The sequence below is a fragment of the Hyla sarda genome, chromosome 2 (assembly GCF_029499605.1).
Source record: "Hyla sarda isolate aHylSar1 chromosome 2, aHylSar1.hap1, whole genome shotgun sequence".
Classification (NCBI taxonomy): domain Eukaryota; kingdom Metazoa; phylum Chordata; class Amphibia; order Anura; family Hylidae; genus Hyla; species Hyla sarda.
In genome coordinates, this window is record NC_079190.1 from 422,505,448 (window position 1) to 422,528,546 (window position 23,099).

Here is a 23,099-nt window from a genome sequence, read left to right on the forward strand (position 1 = left end):
ATATCAACTGGCTCCGGAAAGTTAAACAGAATTGTAAATTACTTCTATTAAAAATCGTAATCCTTCCAATAGTTATTAGCTTCTGAAGTTTTCTGTCTAACTGCTCAATGATGATGTCACGTCCCGGGAGCTGTGCATGATGGGAGAATATCCCCATAGGAACTGCACAGCTCCTGGGACGTGAGTCATCAGAAAGCAGTTAGACATAAAACAACAACTCAACTTCAGAAGCTAATAACTATTGGAAGAATTAAGATTTTTTAATAGAAGTAATTTACAAATCTGTTTAACTTTCCGGAGCCAGTTGATATATAAAAAAAAGTTTTGGCCTTGAATACCCCTTTAACATCTTGATGGAAACAGTATGGATGTTATCCATTTGGAAAAGGAGTTGGATGAGGAGGTAGGGTTCTGAGGAGGAGGATTTGGAGATGGACTATACTGAAGAGAGAGGGGATGAGGACGTTACTCAAGGCGACACTGATCAGGATGAAGAGGAGCATGACCAACCTTCGCAGTATGGGACAGAGGTGGAACAAGCTCAGCCCTCAGAAAGCTGGCAAGGATGGCTATGTGTATGCTTTACTGCATGCACAATAACAAGCATCTTGTGGGCTTGAAGGGAAGAGAAGAGTACTGGATAGCCACACTCGGTAAAACACCAAAATGTGGGAATTTTTTGCACTGAGAAGGAGGTTAAATTGGATTTGTATAAGGAGAAGCTACGCAGTCAGCTTGCCATGGCTTTCCAGCAACAAACACCTGCAGAGTCAACGCTCCACTACCTCTGCCAACATTACCCCAACAAGAGGCATCAGCAACAACAGTGGCGGCATCTTGGCATTTGAGCACATGATGGCAAAGTTTCTGCATCCTGTATGCTCACCTGACATGAGACATCAAAGGGATGTGAAACACTACCTTAACAACCAGGTAGGCAGTCTACCTCAGAAGTGCCCTTTCTCTGACAGACACCATAAGCTCAGACCCCATAGACTTCAGGCAACTAATGGGGTGTGCCCAGCCAAGGTGGTACCTATGGCCAGGGGCAATATGTGGCAGAAAAAAAGGTTTGCTCCATTTCTGTTGTCTCAGTGGGATTTTCCAGTCAGGCCTGGGCTGGCTGGGGCCAAATTCAAATTTGTTGCGTTTGCTTTTTCAACAACCATGCGGCTAGCCAGGGCTGCTGACCGAAAAGAAATGAACTTTTTGGCAAACCTGCTACTTCCTGCCAGGCCTGGGCCACCTGGCTGGGGGAAAACTCTAATTGATTTCAAAGGCTTCTCAACCAAGGCTGTATGCTGTATGCAGGATACTACAACTTCCACCAGTAAGCCACTATGACATGTTCTGCTGGTAGTTTATAGCCAGGTCTATACATACACAATCCATGCATGTCAGCATCACCAGTCCAGGAACCATATAATTGAATTTTTATTTCAAAATGAAATTCCTTTTGGAGCAGACGCTGACGGCAATGATGGAAGGAGGAGGGATGGAGGAGACTTAACATCTTGATGGAAACAGTACGGATGTTCTCCATTTGGAAAAGGAGTTGGATGAGCAGGTAGGGTCCTGAGGAGGAGGATTTGTAGATTATACTATACTATACTGAGGAGAGAGGGGACGAGGATGTTACTCAAGGCGACACTGATAAAGATGAAGAGGAGCATGACCAACCTTCGCAGTATGGGACAGAGGTGGAACAAGCTCGGCTAGGTATATGCTTTCCTGCATGCACAATAACAAGCATATTGTGGGCTTGAAGGGAAGAAAAGAGTACTGGATAGCCACACTAAGTAAAACACCAAAATGGGGGAATTTTTTTGCAGAGAAGGAGGTAAAATTGAATTTGTATAAGGAGAAGCTACGCAGCCAGCTTGCCATGGCTTTCCAGCAACAAACATCTGCTAACCGGGAGTCCAGTCTCCGCTCTCTGCAGAGTCAACGCTCCACTACCTCTGCCAACATAACCTCAACAAGAGGCATCAGCAGCAGCAGTGGCGGCATCTTGGCATTTGAGCACATGATGGCAAAGTTTCTGCATCCTGTATGCTCCCCTGACATGAGTCATCAAAGGGATGTGAAACACCACCTTAACTACCAGGTAGACGGCCTACCTCAGCAGTGCCCTTTCTCTGACAGACACCATAAGCTCAGACCCCATAGACTTCTGGCTTCCCAGATTAGACCATTGGCTAGAACTTGCCCAGTTTGCCATGAGTGTTCTGTCTTGTCCACCCTCTAGTGTGGCTTTGGAGAGAGTGTTCAGCGCAGAAGGTGGCGTGGTCACCCCGAAGCGAACAAGATTGTCAGCCAGCAGCATGGAAAAATGGACTTTTACTAAAATGAATCAGGCATGGATCAGTGAGGAATTTAAACTTCCTGTGCCAGATGCCACTGATTAGGCAGTACTACCACCACCACTGCTGGATGCTAGTGACATCTGCCGCCATCTCATGCTGTACAATAGTAAAATCAGTTAGCCACCAGCCGACCACCTTCCTGCCACTACCAGTACGCCATCTCATGCTGTACGCTATTGATATCAGTCTGCCATCTCTTGCTGTACGCTATAAACATCTGTCTTCCATCTCAAGTTGTACTCTATTAACATCAGTCAGCCACCACCTACTGTATGTGAGCTACTACTAGTAACACCAATCCACCATCACCCTCCTTCCACCAGGCCTACATATACACAACCCATCATCCCCAGAAAAGGGATAATTTTTTGGGGCTTTTCGTACAAGAGCTATTTCTTCTTCAGTCTTCACTATTGCAGAATGCGAATTATATTACTACTCCCAAAAAGGGATAATTTGTGGCATGCTAGGATAAAGCAGCGACATCTTCCTTGCCTCCGTGTGCATATTAAAACTGGCAGGCATGTACCGACAACCAGGGATACCTTCTGCCACTTTATTTTGGTGTGAATAAGCCTAAAAAATGGGTGAGCTGGAATAGTTACCATGGGTTACTGCATGTCACCAGAATTGATCTTTAAAAACACTTTAGAACTACTTGAATACACTCCTAATAGTGTTAGACAGGGGTTTAGAGTGGTTAGGCAGTATTTTAAACATGTTTAGTGGTTTTTTTTTCATTGCCGGTTCGAGTTGAACTGAGCCAAACCAAAATTGCGATTTTCGAAAAGTTTAGATGTTCCGGCAAACCAAACTTTTCAAAAGTTCGCTCAACTCGAGTCTTATGTCAACTGTCTTTTTTATGTGGGAACTACCTCACCTCACCAAAATCGTTGATGATCTATGATTGGGCACAATGCAACTGCATAATCAGAACTGTGCAAATAATTTAGTAAAGGTACACTTTCAAACATTGGGTAAACACACCAAATATCATAAGTGTATTGGGGGCCTCCCGACTCTCCCCTAACAGATGATGTCTGGGGAGAAAAGGATCAGGCATGTTGGATTTCCCATGCCTGACCCTTATGTTCTCAGAGAGATAAGATGCTGCCAGACAGCTCCTCTCCTGACTGAGAACACAAGAACATTTGGCCATGCTGAATATTCATGTGTATGAGAAGATTAGGAGAGATGGCTGTTAGACAAACCAAAGTTCGGCTAACTGCTAATGAAGCTGTATTGCCATCTTAAAGGAAACCTGTCATAAGATTTTACCATATATAACATGTGGTAAATTCTTTTTCCTCACCCTCTCCGGGAGACGTTTCTGCCTGCAGGGATGGTAAGGATATGACGTTAGAAAATCTCCACCATCAGCCATCTAAGTCTAAGTAGTCCCTGGGTGGGGTGCTATACTTACCTAGTCCTGTCTTTTCCAGCTATAATCACAACCCCTCGACAGGGTAGACTCTCTAACTTTATATCCTCACCATCCCTGCGGGCAGGAACATCTCTCGGGGCTGGTGAGGAAGAAGATTTTACCATATACAGTGGGGCAAAAAAGTATTTAGTCAACAACCAATTGTGCAAGTTCTCTCATTTAAAAAGGTGAGAGACCTGTAATTTTCATCATAGGTATACCTCAACTATGAGAGACATAATGAGAAAAAAATCCATGAAAATCCCATTGTCTGATTTTTAAAGAATTTATTTGCAAAATATGGTGGAAAATAAGTATTTGGTCACGTACAAATAAGCAAGATTTCTGGCTCTCACAGACCTGTAACTTCTTTTTCATTAAGAGTCTCCTCTGTCCTCCACTTGTTACCTGTATTAATAGCACCTGTTTGAACTTGTTATCAGTATAAAAGACACCTGCCCACAACCTCAAACAGTTACACTCCAAATTCCACTATGTCCAAGACCAAAGAGCTGTCAAAGGACACCAGAAACAAAATTGTAGACCTGCACCAGGCTGGTAAGACTGAATCTGCAATAGGCAAGCAGCTTGGTGTGAAGAAATCAACTGTGGGAGCAATTATTGGAAAATGGAAAACATACAAGACCACTGATAATCTCCCTCGATCTGGGGCTCCACACAAGATCTCACCCCGTGGTGTCAAAATGATCACAAGAACAGTGAGCAAAAATCCCAGAACCACACGGTGGAATGACCTGCAGAGAGCTGGGACCAAAGTAACAAAGGCTACCATCAGTAACACACTATGCCTCCAGGGATTCAAATCATGCAGTGCCAGACAGTCCCCCAGCTTAAGCCAGTACATGTCTGAGCCCGTCTGAAGTTTGCTAGAGAGCACATGATGATACAGAAGAGGATTGGGAGAATGTCATATGGTCAGATAAAACCAAAGTAGAACTTTTTGGTAAAAACTCAACTTATTGTGTTTGGAGGAGAAAGAAGGCTGAGTTGCTTCCAAAGAACACCATACCTACTGTGAAGCATGGTGGTGGAAACATCATGATTTGGGGGTGTTTGGGGGTGTTTTTCTGCAGAGACCGGGACGACTGATCCGTGTAAAGGAAAGAATGAATGGGGTCATGTATCGTGAGAGTTTAAGGTAAAACCTCCTTCCATCAGCAAGGGCATTGAAGATGAAACGTGGCTGGGTGTTTCAGCATAACAATGATCCCAAACACACCACCCGGGCAATGAAGAAGTGGCTTTGTAAGAAGCATTTCAAGGTTCTGGAGTGGCCTAGCCAGTCTCCGGATCTCAACCCCATAGAAAACCTTTGGAGGGAGTTGAAAGTCCATGTTACCCAGCGACAGCCCCAAAACATCACTGCTCTAGAGGAGATCTGCATGGAGGAATGTGCCAAAATACCAGCAACAGTGTGTGAAAACCTTGTGAAGACTTACAGTCTTACAAAGGATATATAACAAAGTATTGACATGAACTTTTGTTATTGACCCCAAATACTTATTTTCCACTATAATTTGCAAATAAATTCTTTAAAAATCAGACTATGTGATTTTATGGATTTTAATTTCACATTATGTCTCTCATAGTTGAGGTATACCTATGATGAAAATTACAGGCCTCTCTAATCTTTTTAAGTGGGAGAACTTGCACAATTGGTGGCCGACTAAATACTTTTTTGCCCCACTGTATAACACGGCGCCACACATTTTATATGGTAAAATCTAATGAGAGGTTCCCTTTAACTGGCACTGAATATACTACTAGACCAACATTGACAGGGTGAAGAGTTATAGTGAATGCAGAGGTTCAGGTGCCTGAGGAACATAAAGGTCTTAAAGGTCATTCTGCCATATTAGAACAAACCAATATTATAAAGAAACAGTAAATATAAGGCCCTAATTTGAAACTGACTATATATATATATATATATATATATATATATATATCTATATACATATACAATGGATCACTCGGGACTAGACTATTTGGCAGCTTTGCTTTGCATATAAATAGCCATTTTGTACCAGTAAAATGCATTTTGTACCATAAAATGTTACATTGTAGTCTTAATGCCCTACTTTACAAATTTAAATATCAAACTTATTTAGCCATTAATTTATATAGCTCAAACATATGCCAGAGCGATGCACAGAGATTGCCATTACTTACATAGGTCCTTGTCCTCACTAGGGAACAAATCTAAATTGTAACTTAGCCTAACAGCACTTTGCAAACACAGGGAAAATATCCAGACTCCGTTGACCACTGTATGGTAACAGACTTATCAGTTTGAGTTAACTAGCTTCTGGCTTATACACTGCTGAGATCCCCCCCCCCTTCCCCTAGGATGGGGGTGGGGGGTATTTTGTACCAATTTTCAACTCATGAATGTTGGAGAGTATGTCATAACGCTATAAAAAATATGTGTGCAAGGATAACCTGTCATAACCACACAAAGACAAATAATAATAATAATTATCATGGTAATAGTATATCATCTGACAGCATTTGCTTAGCTTTCCTTTGAAGATTCAGTCACATCTGAACACATATTCATTAAGCTTTAACCAGCATGGAGTCATCAGTGCTGCAGAAAATGAATCATATACCATCCGCTTTGTGAATAATTCAGTGGCAGGAAAATAACACACACAACTACCCCATGCATTATATTAATCTATATTTTCACATAATGAGCACCGTCAGAGACGGACTATTGCTGGAACACCTTACTGATCTTATCACTAGATTTAAATAAATAAAGTAAAAAGATCTCAAGGTTGCTTGTAAAACATAGAAGATTGCTTTATAGGAGCAGATTTACTAATGACCGGTCTTTAGCAAATCTGCCCACTTTTTTTTTAAAGTGACTAGGGTTGCCTATAAATAAATAAAAAAATTTGCATTTTTGGCACTAGTCGGGGGCTTGCGCAATAATCTGCATCTTTTTGACAATAATTAACTGGCATACACGATGATAAATTCCCCCGTAATTTGTGAATACAACTTTTATTATGCTACTACTATGTGTTTATTTTCATACTTCCAAATATAAGAATCCATAATTTCAGAGTAGAAGTATAGGGCGTCCAATGTCCAGTAGAGAAGGGAGGGGTATGCAATAATTTTAGTTGTCAGAGGTGAGTCTGTTCAGTGGAAACGTTCCATCTGATGAGGTCTGCTTGATATAGCGGATAGGCTCACCCCAATCAAGAGCCTCAATATTACATGTACAGTTAATATAGCAGTAATGCAATGTAAAATAATCCATATATTCAATGTTCACATCTGTCTTAGCATTTGCAGAGTACTGCTGTTTTTTTTTTTGTTTTTTTTTTGTGTGTGTGATTTTATAATTTTTGATGTGTGGAAGCACTGATAAGTTGAACCCTATGGTGTAACCCTACTGTACTACTTTTATAATTTTTGAGAGGTTAGTCAAAAGGGACAATCCAGCATTTTAGAGTCCTGAATACATCAAGAAACATGTCATAGAAACATGTCAGCGAAAATATCAATATTGCTAGAATAAAGGATCTGTAGAACTGCTCGGTGTTCTAACAGGTCTCAGTCCAGGACCCCTATCTCCTGACATCCTTCTCTGAAGTATTTGCATTTATTTTACCTGTATTACATTGGCACACTAATATTTCTTTTGTATTATTGACTTTGCAATTTTCTTGGCCAAATTTTATACAAAAGTCTTCTTTGTATCCTGTGTTTTATTTGTGAAATATGTACCAGCAAAAGTGTCTGGCAGCTTAATATCCATAGAACATTTTATTGATCATAATTGTTTTTATAAAATAAGGGAAAGACACTTTAAAGGGCTACTCTCTTGCTCAGCGTTTGGAACAAACTGTGCCGAACTCTGGAGCTGGTGCCGGTAACTCGTGACATCATAGCCCCACCCCCTCATGACATCACACCCCGCCCCCCTCAATGCAAGTCTATGGGAGGGGGTTTGACAGCTGCCATGCCCATGACATCATGAGGGGGCGGGGCTATGGCGTCACAAGCTCCTGGCGCCGGCTCCAGCGTTCGGAACAGTTTGTTCCAAACACTGAGCAGTGGAGTACCCCTTTAAGGAAATCTATTAAATTCTGTCACATTCTGTTATTAATCACTGTGCCAAGTAGAGATTACCAGCACCTTCACAGACATATCTATAGAGTTTTGAACTTCTGCTTGTGAGACATTTGCATTTCATACATACAAATTAACTTAAGTTGCCCACAGAGTGGAGCCAATTACTTCAATTGTCCAGCAATTCCTTCCCCTACAGCACATAACACAGAGGCTGTCAATTAGACATAAGGAGGGGCAAAGAACAACAGAAGGCACTTGAGGGAGTCAGCCCCCCCATGGGCATTTGCTGCTCATTTGCCTATATGAAAAAATGCAAATTGCTGGTCTGACAAGCAGAAGTTTACAAGTCTAGGCAAATAAAAGTATATCTATGAAGTGTCTTTAAAGGGGAACTCCATTGCCCCAGCGTTCTGAACATTTTGTTCCAAACGCTGGGTGCGGGCTGTGGGGGTGGTGGCATCACGACTACGCCCCTCGTGACATCACACCACGCCCCCTCAATGCAAATCTATGGGAGGGGGCATGACAGCTGTCATGCCCCCATCCCATACACTTGCATTGAGGGAACGTGGTGTGATGTCATGGGGGCGTGGCTGTAATGCCACGCCCCTGCAACCCGCACCCAGAGTTCGGAACAAAATGTTCAGAACACTGGGGCAGTGGAGTACCCCTTTAGCACCTACCTGGAGGATTAGACCTCTGACATTCTCTGCTGCAACTTTTTTTTTTTTTTTTGCAATAAAAGATGTTACTGGAATGAACAACACAATGCACTGTCAGTGTGCCCACTCCTCTCACTTAACATGCAAGGAGCTTTTTCATTTAGATTAAACCCATACCTTTCTTATTCTTTTTCATAATTTTCACCATGTCATATGTTTCTAAGGTAATATAATATAATGATTTGTTTAAACACCAATCAATACCATTCTAGAGAAAGCTTCCTTTTTCTATAAAAGTGCATTTTATGCAGTCTATATACCCTAAAGTACAGTTTTGCAAACAGAAATAGTTAACATTGGGCCTGCCTGCCACACATTAGACGTATGCAGGCACCCTAGGTGCATTGGCAAATTTGCTCTTTGAGCTCCCGTCTCAATCATTCAATGATAAATACACTTTTGTGTGGAATTGTCAAAACAGTCTGGACAATAATCGCTTGAGATGGGAAAGACGCTGAGTTCCAGTGAGTTAGTCAAGCGTTCAATGGTAGCCCGGCAACAACACCATTGCATTCTCAATGATAGGCAAACAAGTGTGTTCAGAGATTACTTTTCCATTCTGTTATCAAGACAGGCACACATTTTGGAGATAAGGCACTCTTCTACTGAGGCCTTTCCCTTGCAATAATGTCAGGCCTCACAGTCTTTTGAGGAGACAATAGCCTGTAACTTCTAGCAATTTCTTTCTTACTGGCCTTTGAGGAAGCTGGTTTAATTAAGTAGGCTGTTAATTTTAATTAAGTGCAAATATTTTAAAAATTATAAAGCTGTTTAAATATTATATGTCATTTCGTCTAAAAAGCTATATGTGTTTCAAGTAAGTGTCTTAAATCAGTGTCATGTCAGCGGCAGTTCTAGATGATAATTTGCCTTGTCATTTTGGGATGTTTGCAATACACTGTACCTATTTAATCTTGGGGACATTTGCAAGACTGGGGTAAGAAGTCACTGTCTCAAAGACGGTCTTAAATAGTGTATTCAAAACTATACATAGTACTGTATAAACATAAGACATAATACAAATCTTAACACAGATCTTGTGCATAAATACGGATACACAGGACCCATATATCAAAAATGCCTTGTGAGAAAAAATATGCAGATAGATTAGGTAACATTCTCATTAGGATTCTTTTTGATCCTTTTTCTTTGCACCTCCTTTTAGTAATGTATATCCCAGCTTATCAATTTTGTATTATATGTGCCTGAATTTCTATATTCTTTTATTGTATGGTACATGTATATTTTGCTTTTTCTGTACTGTTTGTATTTGGGTAGGTTGTTGTGTCTTCCTGTTGGGAAACCTAAAGTTTGTAAACTTTAAAATCCTGTAATAAGCTAATTTGTATCAAAATATAGCATTCTTGGCATTAACATTTTGGCATTATTGGGGTGGAAAAGGGGTTTTTACTATATTTATTTGGTTTTGAATGAAAACTTTATTATACTACTGTATTAAGTGGGACATATGATTTTACTACCTGTACTTTTCTATGGTGCTTGTACATATATACTCACTGGCACCTATTTTAGGCATATATTACTACTACAGGGTTGGACCCCCTTTAGCCTTTAGAGCTGCCTTCATTCTTCATAGCATACTGCCTACAAGGTGCTGGAAACATTCCTCAGATATTTGGTCCATATGGACATGATGGCCTCATGCAGTTACTGCAGATTTGTCAGTTACACATCTCACATTCCACCACATTCCAAATGTGCGTGTAATGTCTCCTCTGGTCAGTTTGTGCATGCTGGACTCTAGGCCAGTTTAGTGTTCATGATTGTAGCTAGTAAATGTACGTAAATGTACGTCCTGGTGAGGTGGTACTTAACGCACCAGGACGTACATTTACGTCCTGTGCATAACCGCGGGCATCGCAGCGATGCCCGTGTCATGCGCGGCTGATCCCGGCTGCTGATCGCAGCCAGGGACCCGCCGGCAATGGCCGACGCCCGCGATCTCGCGGGCGTCCGCCATTAACCCCTCGGGTGCCGGGATCAATACAGATCCCGGCATCTGCGGCAGTGCGCGATTTAAATGAATGATCGGATCGCCCGCAGCTCTGCTGCGGGGATCCGATCATTCAGAACGCCGCACGGAGGTCCCCTCTCCTTCCTCCGTCCGGCTCCCGGCGTCTCCTGCTCTGGTCTGTGATTGAGCAGACCAGAGCAGGAGATGACCGATAATACTGATCTGTTCTATGTTGTCACGATGCCGGCTGGCAGGTAGTGGATCCTCTGTGCCAGAGAGGGATTGGCGTGGACCGTGCTAGTGGACCGGTTCTAAGCCACTACTGGTTTTCACCAGAGCCCGCCGCAAAGCGGGATGGTCTTGCTGCGGCGGTAGTGACCAGGTCGTATCCACTAGCAACGGCTCACCTCTCTGGCTGCTGAAGATAGGCGCGGTACAAGGGAGTAGGCAAAAGCAAGGTCGGACGTAGCAGAAGGTCGGGGCAGGCAGCAAGGATCGTAGTCAGGGGCAACGGCAGAAGGTCTGGAAACACAGGCAAGGAACACACTAGGAACGCTTTCACTGGCACTAAGGCAACAAGATCCGGCAAGGGAGTGCAGGGGAAGTGAGGTGATATAGGGAAGTGCACAGGTGAACACTCTAACTGGAACCACTGCGCCAATCAGCGGCGCAGTGGCCCTTTAAATCGCAGAGACCCGGCGCGCGCGCGCCCTAGGGAGCGGGGCCGCGCGCGCCGGGACAGAACAGACGGAGAGCGAGTCAGGTAGGGGGGCCGGGGTGCGCATCGCGAGCGGGCGCTACCCGCATCGCGAATCGCATCCCGGCTGGCAGCGGAATCGCAGCGCCCCGGGTCAGAGGACGTGACCGGAGCGCTGCCGCGGGGAGAGTGAAGCGAGCGCTCCGGGGAGGAGCGGGGACCCGGAGCGCTCGGCGTAACAGTACCCCCCCCCTTGGGTCTCCCCCTCTTCTTAGAGCCTGAGAACCTGAGGAGCAGACTTTTGTCTAGGATGTTGTCCTCAGGTTCCCAGGATCTCTCTTCAGGACCACAACCCTCCCAGTCCACTAAAAAAAAATTTTTCCCTCTGACCTTTTTGGCAGCTAAAATTTCTTTGACCGAGAAGATGTCCGAGGAGCCGGAAACAGGAGTGGGAGGAACAGATTTGGGAGAAAAACGGTTGAGGATGAGTGGTTTGAGAAGAGAGACGTGAAAAGCATTGGGGATACGAAGAGAGGGAGGAAGAAGAAGTTTATAAGAGACAGGATTAATTTGACACAAAATTTTGAAAGGACCAAGATAGCGTGGTCCCAACTTGTAGCTAGGGACACGGAAGCGGACATATTTAGCGGAGAGCCATACCTTGTCTCCAGGGGAAAAAACGGGGGGAGCTCTTCTTTTCTTATCCGCGAACTTCTTCATGCGTGATGAAGCCTGTAAGAGAGAATTTTGGGTCTCTCTCCATATGATGGAAAGGTCACGAGAAATTTCATCCACAGCGGGCAGACCAGAGGGCAAGGGAGTAGGGAGGGGGGGAAGAGGGTGACGGCCGTACACCACGAAAAATGGGGATTTGGAGGAAGACTCAGAGACCCTGAAGTTATACGAGAATTCGGCCCATGGGAGGAGATCTGCCCAGTCATCCTGGCGGGAGGAAACAAAATGTCGCAAATAATCACCCAAGATCTGGTTAATCCTTTCTACTTGTCCATTGGACTGGGGATGATATGCAGAAGAAAAATTTAATTTAATCTTGAGTTGTTTACAGAGAGCCCTCCAGAATTTAGACACGAATTGGACGCCTCTATCCGAGACAATCTGCGTAGGCAACCCGTGAAGACGAAAAATGTGTACAAAAAATTGTTTAGCCAACTGAGGCGCAGAAGGAAGACCAGGAAGAGGGATGAAATGTGCCATTTTGGAGAATCGATCAACGACCACCCAAATAACAGTGTTGCCACGGGAAGGGGGTAAATCAGTAATAAAATCCATACCAATCAGAGACCAAGGCTGTTCGGGGACAGGCAGAGGATGAAGAAAACCAGCGGGCTTCTGGCGAGGAGTCTTATCCCGGGCACAGATAGTGCAGGCTCGCACAAAGTCCACAACATCCGTCTCCAGAGTCGGCCACCAATAGAAGCGGGAGATGAGTTGCACAGATTTCTTGATACCCGCATGACCTGCGAGATGGGAGGAGTGACCCCATTTGAGGATTCCGAGGCGTTGGCGAGGAGAAACAAAGGTCTTTCCTGGAGGAGTCTGCCTGATGGAGGCAGGAGAAGTGGAGATCAGGCAGTCAGGTGGAATGATGTGTTGCGGAGAGAGTTCAACTTCTGAGGCATCCGAGGAACGAGAGAGAGCATCGGCCCTAATGTTCTTATCGGCAGGACGAAAGTGAATCTCAAAATTAAATCGGGCAAAGAACAGAGACCACCGGGCCTGGCGAGGATTCAGCCGTTGGGCAGACTGGAGGTAGGAGAGGTTCTTGTGGTCGGTGTAGATAATAACAGGAGAACTTGATCCCTCCAGCAGATGCCTCCATTCCTCAAGTGCTAATTTAATGGCTAGAAGCTCTCGATCCCCGATGGAGTAGTTCCTCTCCGCTGGAGAGAAGGTCCTAGAGAAAAAACCACAAGTGACAGCATGCCCGGAAGAATTTTTTTGTAGAAGAACAGCTCCAGCTCCCACTGAGGAGGCATCAACCTCCAAAAGGAAGGGTTTGGAAGGGTCAGGTCTGGAGAGGACGGGAGCTGAAGAAAAGGCAGACTTGAGTCGTTTAAAGGCGTCTTCTGCTTGAGGAGGCCAGGACTTGGGATCAGCATTTTTTTTGGTTAAAGCCACGATAGGAGCCACAATGGTAGAAAAATGTGGAATAAATTGCCTGTAATAATTGGCGAACCCCAAAAAGCGTTGGATAGCACGGAGTCCGGAGGGGCGTGGCCAATCTAAGACGGCAGAGAGTTTGTCTGGATCCATCTGTAGTCCCTGGCCAGAGACCAAATATCCTAGAAAAGGAAGAGATTGGCATTCAAACAGACATTTCTCAATTTTGGCATAGAGTTGGTTGTCACGAAGTCTCTGAAGAACCATACGGACATGCTGGCGGTGTTCTTCTAGATTGGCAGAAAAAATTAGGATATCGTCCAGATATACAACAACACAGGAGTATAACAGATCACGAAAAATTTCATTGACAAAGTCTTGGAAGACGGCAGGGGCGTTGCACAGTCCAAAGGGCATGACCAGATACTCAAAGTGTCCATCTCTGGTGTTAAATGCCGTTTTCCACTCGTCCCCCTCTCTGATGCGGATGAGGTTATAGGCGCCTCTTAAGTCCAATTTAGTGAAGATGTGGGCACCTTGGAGGCGATCAAAGAGTTCAGAGATGAGGGGTAAGGGGTAGCGGTTCTTAACCGTGATTTTATTAAGACCGCGGTAGTCAATGCAAGGACGTAGGGAGCCATCTTTTTTGGACACAAAGAAAAATCCGGCTCCGGCAGGAGAGGAGGATTTACGGATAAAGCCCTTTTTTAGATTCTCCTGGACGTATTCGGACATGGCAAGAGTCTCTGGGGCAGAGAGAGGATAAATTCTGCCCCGGGGTGGAGTAGTGCCCGGGAGGAGGTCGATAGGACAATCATAAGGCCTGTGAGGAGGTAGAGTCTCAGCTTGTTTTTTGCAGAAAACATCCGCGAAGTCCATATAGGCCTTAGGGAGACCGGTTACTGGAGGAACCACAGAGTTACGGCAAGGGTTACTGGGAACCGGTTTTAGACAGTTCTTGGAACAAGAGGACCCCCAACTCTTGATCTCCCCAGTGGACCAATCCAGGGTAGGGGAATGAAGTTGAAGCCAGGGAAGTCCAAGGAGAATTTCCGAGGTGCAATTGGGGAGGACCAAAAGTTCAATCCTCTCATGATGAGATCCGATGCTCATAAGAAGGGGCTCCGTGCGGAAACGTATGGTACAGTCCAATCTTTCATTATTTACACAATTGATGTAGAGGGGTCTGGCGAGACTGGTCACCGGGATGTTGAACCTGTTGACGAGAGAGGCCAAAATAAAATTTCCTGCAGATCCAGAGTCCAAGAAGGCCACTGTAGAGAAGGAGAAGGCAGAGGCAGACATCCGCACAGGCACAGTAAGACGTGGAGAAGCAGAGTAGACATCAAGGACTGTCTCACCTTTGTGCGGAGTCAGCGTACGTCTTTCCAGGCGGGGAGGACGGATAGGACAATCTCTCAGGAAGTGTTCGGTACTAGCACAGTACAGGCAGAGGTTCTCCATACGGCGTCGTGTCCTCTCTTGAGGTGTCAGGCGAGACCGGTCGACCTGCATAGCCTCCACGGCGGGAGGCACAGGAACAGATTGCAGGGGACCAGAGGAGAGAGGAGCCGAGGAGAAGAAACGCCTCGTGCGAACAGAGTCCATATCTTGGCGGAGTTCCTGACGCCTTTCGGAAAAACGCATGTCAATGCGAGTGGCTAGGTGAATAAGTTCATGTAGATTAGCAGGAATTTCTCGTGCGGCCAGAACATCTTTAATGTTGCTGGATAGGCCTTTTTTGAAGGTCGCGCAGAGGGCCTCATTATTCCAGGACAATTCTGAAGCAAGAGTACGGAATTGTACGGCATACTCGCCAACGGAAGAATTACCCTGGACCAGGTTCAACAGGGCAGTCTCAGCAGAAGAGGCTCGGGCAGGTTCCTCAAAGACACTTCGGATTTCCGAGAAGAAGGAGTGTACAGAGGCAGTGACGGGGTCATTGCGGTCCCAGAGCGGTGTGGCCCATGACAGGGCTTTTCCGGACAGAAGGCTGACTACGAAAGCCACCTTAGACCTTTCAGTGGGAAACAGGTCCGACATCATCTCCAGATGCAGGGAACATTGGGAAAGAAAGCCACGGCAAAACTTAGAGTCCCCATCAAATTTATCCGGCAAGGATAAGCGTATCCCAGGAGCGGCCACTCGCTGCGGAGGAGATGCAGGAGCTGGCGGAGGAGATGACTGCTGAAGCTGTGGTAGTAACTGTTGTAGCATAACGGTCAGTTGAGACAGCTGTTGGCCTTGTTGCGCTATCTGTTGTGACTGCTGGGCGACCACCGTGGTGAGGTCAGCGACAACTGGCAGAGGAACTTCAGCGGGATCCATGGCCGGATCTACTGTCACGATGCCGGCTGGCAGGTAGTGGATCCTCTGTGCCAGAGAGGGATTGGCGTGGACCGTGCTAGTGGACCGGTTCTAAGCCACTACTGGTTTTCACCAGAGCCCGCCGCAAAGCGGGATGGTCTTGCTGCGGCGGTAGTGACCAGGTCGTATCCACTAGCAACGGCTCACCTCTCTGGCTGCTGAAGATAGGCGCGGTACAAGGGAGTAGGCAAAAGCAAGGTCGGACGTAGCAGAAGGTCGGGGCAGGCAGCAAGGATCGTAGTCAGGGGCAACGGCAGAAGGTCTGGAAACACAGGCAAGGAACACACTAGGAACGCTTTCACTGGCACTAAGGCAACAAGATCCGGCAAGGGAGTGCAGGGGAAGTGAGGTGATATAGGGAAGTGCACAGGTGAACACTCTAATTGGAACCACTGCGCCAATCAGCGGCGCAGTGGCCCTTTAAATCGCAGAGACCCGGCGCGCGCGCGCCCTAGGGAGCGGGGCCGCGCGCGCCGGGACAGAACAGACGGAGAGCGAGTCAGGTAGGGGGGCCGGGGTGCGCATCGCGAGCGGGCGCTACCCGCATCGCGAATCGCATTCCGGCTGGCAGCGGAATCGCAGCGCCCCGGGTCAGAGGACGTGACCGGAGCGCTGCCGCGGGGAGAGTGAAGCGAGCGCTCCGGGGAGGAGCGGGGACCCGGAGCGCTCGGCGTAACATATGTCCTATACATAGAACAGATCAGTATTAGCAATCATGGTATTGCTATGAATAGTCCCCTATGGGGACTATTCAAGTGTAAAAAAAAAATGTAAAAAATGTAAAAGTAAAAGTAAAAAAAAAGTGAAAAATCCCCTCCCCCAATAAAAAAGTAAAACGTCCGTTTTTTCCTATTTTACCCCCAAAAAGCGTAAAAAACATTTTTTATAGACATATTTGGTATCGCCGCGTGCGTAAATGTTCGAACTATTAAAATAAAATGTTAATGATCCCGTACGGTGAATGGCGTGAACGAAAAAAAAAAAAAAAAAGTCCCAAATTCCTACTTTTTTAATACATTTTATTTAAAAAAATTATAAAAAATGTATTAAAAGTTTTTTATATGCAAATGTGGTATCAAAAAAAAGTACAGATCATGGCGCAAAAATGAGCCCCCATACCGCCGCTTATACGGAAAAATAAAAAAGTTAGAGGTCATCAAAATAAAGGGATTATAAACGTACTAATTTGGTTAAAAAGTTTGTGATTTTTTTTTAAGCGCAACAATAATAGAAAAGTATATAATAATGGGTATCATTTTAATTGTATTGACCCTCAAAATAAAGAACACATGTCATTTTTACCATAAATTGTACGGCGTGAAAACAAAACCTTCCAAAATTAGCAAAATTGCTTTTTTCGTTTTAATTTCCCCACAAAAATAGTGTTTTTTGGTTGCGCCATACATTTTATGATATAATGAGTGATGTCACTACAAAGGACAACTGGTCGCGCAAAAAACAAGCCCTCATACTAGACTGTGGATGAAAATATAAAAGAGTTATGATTTTTAGAAGGCAAAGAGGAAAAAATGAAAACGTAAAAATTACTTAAGGCTAAAATGGGCTGAGTCCTTAACCTCTTAAGGACCCATGACGTATGCATACGTCATGGGTCCCGGTCCTGCGATATAACGCGGGGTCACACGGTGACCCCGCATCATATCGCGGCGGGCCCGGCGTCATAGTGAAGCCGGGACCCGCCTCTAATAGCGCGCGGCACTGATCGCTGTGCCGCGCGCTATTAACCCTTTAGCCGCGCGCTCAAAGCTGAGCCGCGCGGCTAAAAACGAAAGTAAAAGTGCCCGGCTAGCTCAGGGAGCTGTTCGGGATCGCCGCGGTATAATCGCGGCATCCCGAACAGCTGTAGCACAGGAGGAGGTCTTCTTACCTTCTCCTGTGCTGTCCGATCGCCGAATGAATGCTTCAAGCCTGAGATCCAGGCTTGAGCATTCAATCGCCTAAAACACTGATTGATCCATTCCTATGGAGATGGATCAATCAGTGTAAAAGATCAGTAAATGCAATGTTATAGCCCCTTATGGGAGCTATAATGTTGCATAAGAAAAGTGTAAAAAAATCATTAACCCTTTCAATTATCCCTTCCCCTAATAAAAGTTTAAATCACCCGGCATTTCCAAAAATAAAAAAAACATTATGTAAATAATAATAAAAATAAACATATGTGGTATCGTCGCGTGCGGAAATGTCCGATTTATAAAAATATACCGCTTTTTAAACCGCTCGTTCAATGGCGTACGCGCAAAAAAATTCCAAAGTCCAAAATAGCGCATTTTTGATCACTTTTTATACCACAAAAAAGTGAATAAAAAGTGATCAAAAAGTCTGATCAGAACAAAAATGGTACCGCTAAAAACTTCAGATGACGGCGCAAAAAATGAGTCCTCAAAGCGCCCTGAACACAGAAAAATAAAAAAGTTATAGGGGTCAAAAGATGACCATTTTAAACGTATAAATTTTCCTGCATGTATTCATGATTTTTTTCGGAAGTGATACAAATTCAAACCTATACAAGTAGGGTATCATTTTAACCGTATGGACCTACAGAATAAAGATAAGGTATCATTTTTGACAAAAAATGTACAGCGTAAAAATAGAAGCCCCCAAAACTTACAAAATAGTGTTTTTTCATCAATTTTGTCGCACATTGATTTTTTTTCCCGTTTTACCGTAGATTTTTGGGTAAAATGACTAATGTCATTACAAAGTAGAATTAGTGACGCAAAAATTAAGCCATTATATATAATTTTAGGTGAAAATTTTTAAGAGTTATGATTTTTTAAAGTTAAGGAGGAAAAATTGAAAATGAAAAAACGGAAAAAGCCCGGGTCCTTAAGGGGTTAAGGGGTTAAAGGGATTATCCAGGAAAAAACTTTTTTTTATATGTCAACTGGCTCCAGGGCTCCAGAAAGTTAAACAGATTTGTAAGTCCCTTCTATTAAAAAATCTTAATCCTTTCAGTACTTATGAGCTTCTGAAGTTAAGGTTGTTCTTTTCTGTCTAAGTGCTCTCTGATGACACATGTCTCGGGAACTGCCCAATTTAGAAGCAAATCCCCATAGCAAACCTCTTCTAAACTGGGCGGTTCCCGAGACAAGTGTCATCAGAGAGCACTTAGACAGAAAAGAACAACCTTAACTTCAGAAGTACTGAAAGGATCAAGATTTTTTAATAGAATTAATTTAAAAATCTGTTTAACTTTCTGGAGCCAATTGATATATAAAAAAAAAAAGTTTTTTCCTAGAAAACCCCTTTAAATGTATTTTGGATTTTGAGTTTTCTGCAAGGTTAGATCATGTTCACACAGAGGTGTGCCCCTAGCCTTGAGTCTTTTTGCATTTGGTATTGAGGTCCCTCCATGTTTGGAGTTTGTGTTTCTAGTGTTATTCAGTGTCCTCCTAGTGTTAATTCCTTTTCCTGAGCTAGGAGTCAGTTTGCTTTGTAACTAGTTTTGTATTAGTTCTATGTATCCTGTTCTTGGTCCGTGATCAGACCTATGGGTCTTTGTGCGTATGTGTTTGTTCTTGTTACCTAGTATTTGCATATTTTAAGCTATAGTGTTTGTCTTCAGCCTAGCCTTGTTCATCCCCTGCAACCCTGGATATACAGTATCTTGACGCTGTGATGACGTTAAATGTATTGTTTTTAGTCATGAACCCCATGACAGCTCTGGTTGGTCAGATGCAGAACCTAACTCAGTTGGTCCAGGATTTAGCTGAGAAGGTACAGCAGCAAGAGTCATCTCAATCTCAGTCTAGAATAAATCAGGACTTGATTGAGAGGCTGGAACATCAGGAGCAGGTAATTCAGAGATTGTTGTCCAGAATCCTTGAGCTTGAATCATCACACGCTACTATCATACTTCTCCTCTAGCAGCTCCTTTGGAACCTCAGGTTAATCTTCCTGAACATTTTTCGGGGAACTGGAAAGCATTTAAAAGTTTTTGTGAAGTTGTAAGCTATACTTTCACTTAAGACCCCATTCGTCTGGTACTGAGGCCCAAAGAATTGTTATTATTATGTCCCTTTTGCAAGGGGTTCCCCAAGAGTAGGTATTTTCTCTTAACCTTGATGCTAAGTTGTCCTCTGTGGACTCACTGTTTGCGGCATTGGTTCTGTAGTATGCAGAACCTGACTGAGCTGCGTATGCTGAGTCTCAGCTGTGTACATTAAAACAGGGACGTAGACCTGTCGAGGAATATTGCGCAGACTTTAGGAAATGGAACACCCCAGCTTTGATTTGCCAATTCAGACTGGGGTTATCTGACATCCTAAAGGATATGCTGGTGACCTACCCCTCTCCTGACAAAGCTATGACCTTAGCAGTACGTTTGGATAGACGTCTGCGTAAACGCAGACGAGAATGTTTTTCTTCCTCTCTCCATTTTTGCCTGTCTCCTCTTCTGTTTCCAATCATCAACCGGTGTCTGAGGAGGAACCCATGCAACTTGGCGTAAAAGTTTCTGATATCTCAACGGCCTGTGTTTCTATTGTGGAGAGGAAACCCATTTCATCAGGACCTGTGTCAAGCATCCGCATCCAAGTGGTCATCATGGCGGCCACTTAGGCACACAGGTATTTTCCGATTCCCATAAAATGTAAACCTGACGATTTGTCTCTGGGGGGAATTGATATGCCTGTTATTTCTACTAATGTTTCATCTTGGAGTTCTAAGAAGCTAGCTAAAAGTGTTTATGTTGAATCTGAGTCTGAGATATGTGATGAGGAAAATTGTGAGCTAGATGACACCAATGAATGGTGTGATATTGAGGATGAGGACCCTCTAAGATTTGTAAGGGTCCGGTGGACCCTCATAAAAGGGTGGGTACTGTGATGACTGGTTCTGCCAGAACCTGCCAGAATGCTTTCTAGCCCTGTTGTTTATTTTGGTTGCTGGTACTACGCCTCTGTTCTCTGTGTTGTGGTTCAGCTTGCTGAGCCAATTAGAATCCTCCTGCTTGCAGCACAGGGATATATAAGGAAGTCTTTCTCAGTCATGCTTTGTCTGTGAAAGTTCTTGTAACTGCCACTAGCAATCTCTGTACTTATACTGTCTAATCTGGTTCTGTGACTTTTTGCTTGGCTTTTGACCACTCTTTGTCTCCTTCGGATAGGGGATAACATGTATAGGGGAGGGGTACCCCTTTAAAATGCATTAGACTAGGTTTTCTCACCCATGGACTTGTGGACAATTTTTGAAGCACAGCTGTGTTGTGAAACTGTACTTCATAAATTTATTTCTCTCATTGCTCAATGAAAATACAAATAAATGGTACTAACCTGTTTAAAAGAGGAAAGAGAGATACCGCCAGATACACACAGGGATACCATTTCAAAGGTTTAATTTCTTCTGCCATTATAATCTGAAAAAACAGATATCGCATGAGACAATTTTATCCGCTCAGTGAGGCTCAGTCAGCGCTTCAAAGTGCAATGGTATAAAATGCTGCAAGCTAAATTCTTGTCCTTGAGAGACACGACGACAGCAGCAGCAATAATCTCTTGAGAACAGCTCATGCCAACCCATCTGATTTCTAGTCAACAAACCCTTTCATCCTAACTGAACCCCCCTTCCCATTCGAAAATGCATCTCCCCTCCATTTTCCCCTGCTACTATTATAGGCTAGATAGGGGAAGCAGACTGGGGAAAATAACTTGACCTTTGAAGGGCACATTTTTTTATTTTTTTTCCATGGTATTCTATGGACTGTTAAATCTGGCAAAAAGATTTTTGAATAGAAATATGACACAAATTAAAAAGTGGGGATACTTGGAGCAGTCAGCAGCTATGTATTAACTGACTAGTATGTGTGGCTTTATCAATGATATCATATTATTTAGTTGCTTCAAAGGAAATATATGTGCATTTCAAATAAACGCCAAGCAAAGACACTATAATTGACATTGAAGTTAGACATGTTTGATCAGATATGTAAAACTCTTCCTGGATATTGCCCCACAAGTAATATTTATATTTTAGATTTGATACTGGAGCGCCAGTAATGATTAACCCTCCCCCATCCATCTTAATCTTTAGTGCCATTATTCCTATCCCCCCCCTCCATCTTAATGCCTTGTGCTATTATTTCCCCCCCCCCCCCCCCCCCCGCCACTGGTCCGCCTGGGCTAATATATATCAATCATGCAAAAACCATCAATCCGTCCCATACACATATATTTAACTTTTTTTTTCACTTTACCATGCCTCCTGCGGTGACGTCCTCCCCATGTGACGTCCTCCTGCGCTGTGCGGCGCCCCCGCACAACGTCAGGGGAGGTCACACGTCTCCCCGACAACCACGCAGCTCCCTTACAGTAGCCAAGGCTGCAGTTCAGGGCGCGCTACTGTACAGAGAGCTGCCGCGGCTATGCGCTAACAAATACTGGCCAATGCATGGCCGGTATCTGTCAGAGCATTTGCGTACCCCCAAACAACCGGTGGCGTACCCATAGGGGTACATGTACCACCGGTTGAGAATCCAGGTCCTAGTGCCTAGCATGTCATGCTGTCGCCCGCAGTCTGCAGAATTTCCACCAGTAGATTATCCATGCAGACATTCTGACATGTGAATATAGCCTTAAGAACCATACTCTGAAAAGTTTGACGGCTGACACAGAGAAAAAACTGTCTGAATTTGCTAAGACCTATAAAAAATAGCAAGAGTCCTCACATAAGACCTTCTTCAATCTGAGTTCATATTCAATTGCAGCCATGCTTTTTCATTTTGTTAGATTTGAAAACAAGTAGGAAGGGAGAATTGTTCACTGCATTATGTCACGTCAGGTCTCGGTGTCTACATCCCCCGAAGATACTGGCCTTGTGTTTTGTTCTCTTCTGTGCTGTTCATTGATTTCCTGATGTGGCCCTGGCACTTATGTAGTGGCAGAATAAGTAAGGCCAAGGAACATAGGTAGAAAAGGGAAGCATTTATTACTTAGATCATGATCTGTACATGGCAGGGAGAGTAGTCATTCCCCACAAGCTGTCATTGAGCTGTCATTGAGCCAGTCAACAGGTTAGCAGGACATTTAGATTGTCATATAAGAACAAATGAAGATGATCCATGCAGATCAGTAAGCAAGTATTTTACTAAATTGTATTAAATATCTTTGAAATCAAGTTTATAAATCTATGAACACATTGTAAAAAGTGTATCTTCATGTAAGTTAATTACATTCAGTGAGTGGTGACACCAACTGTATATCATCCTGAAAGGGTTCTGTAATGGAATACATAAGTAGTGTAAGGGAAAGGAAACATATTTAAATCCTCTCATTTTAGTCTAACCTAAACTAAA

The 23,099-nt window shown here is 44.1% G+C and overlaps 1 protein-coding gene across 6 annotated transcripts in view; it reads right to left on the reverse strand.

Annotated features, from left to right (window-relative positions):
• Positions 1-23,099, reverse strand: part of LOC130356858 (cyclic AMP receptor-like protein A) — a 738,932-nt gene that overhangs the window by 76,422 nt on the left and 639,411 nt on the right. For all 6 annotated transcript variants that reach the window (XM_056558908.1, XM_056558911.1, XM_056558909.1 and 3 more), the window contains one exon: positions 21,082-21,164. In XM_056558908.1, the coding sequence (XP_056414883.1) occupies positions 21,082-21,164 (83 nt within the window). The remainder of the gene's footprint in view (positions 1-21,081; positions 21,165-23,099) is intronic.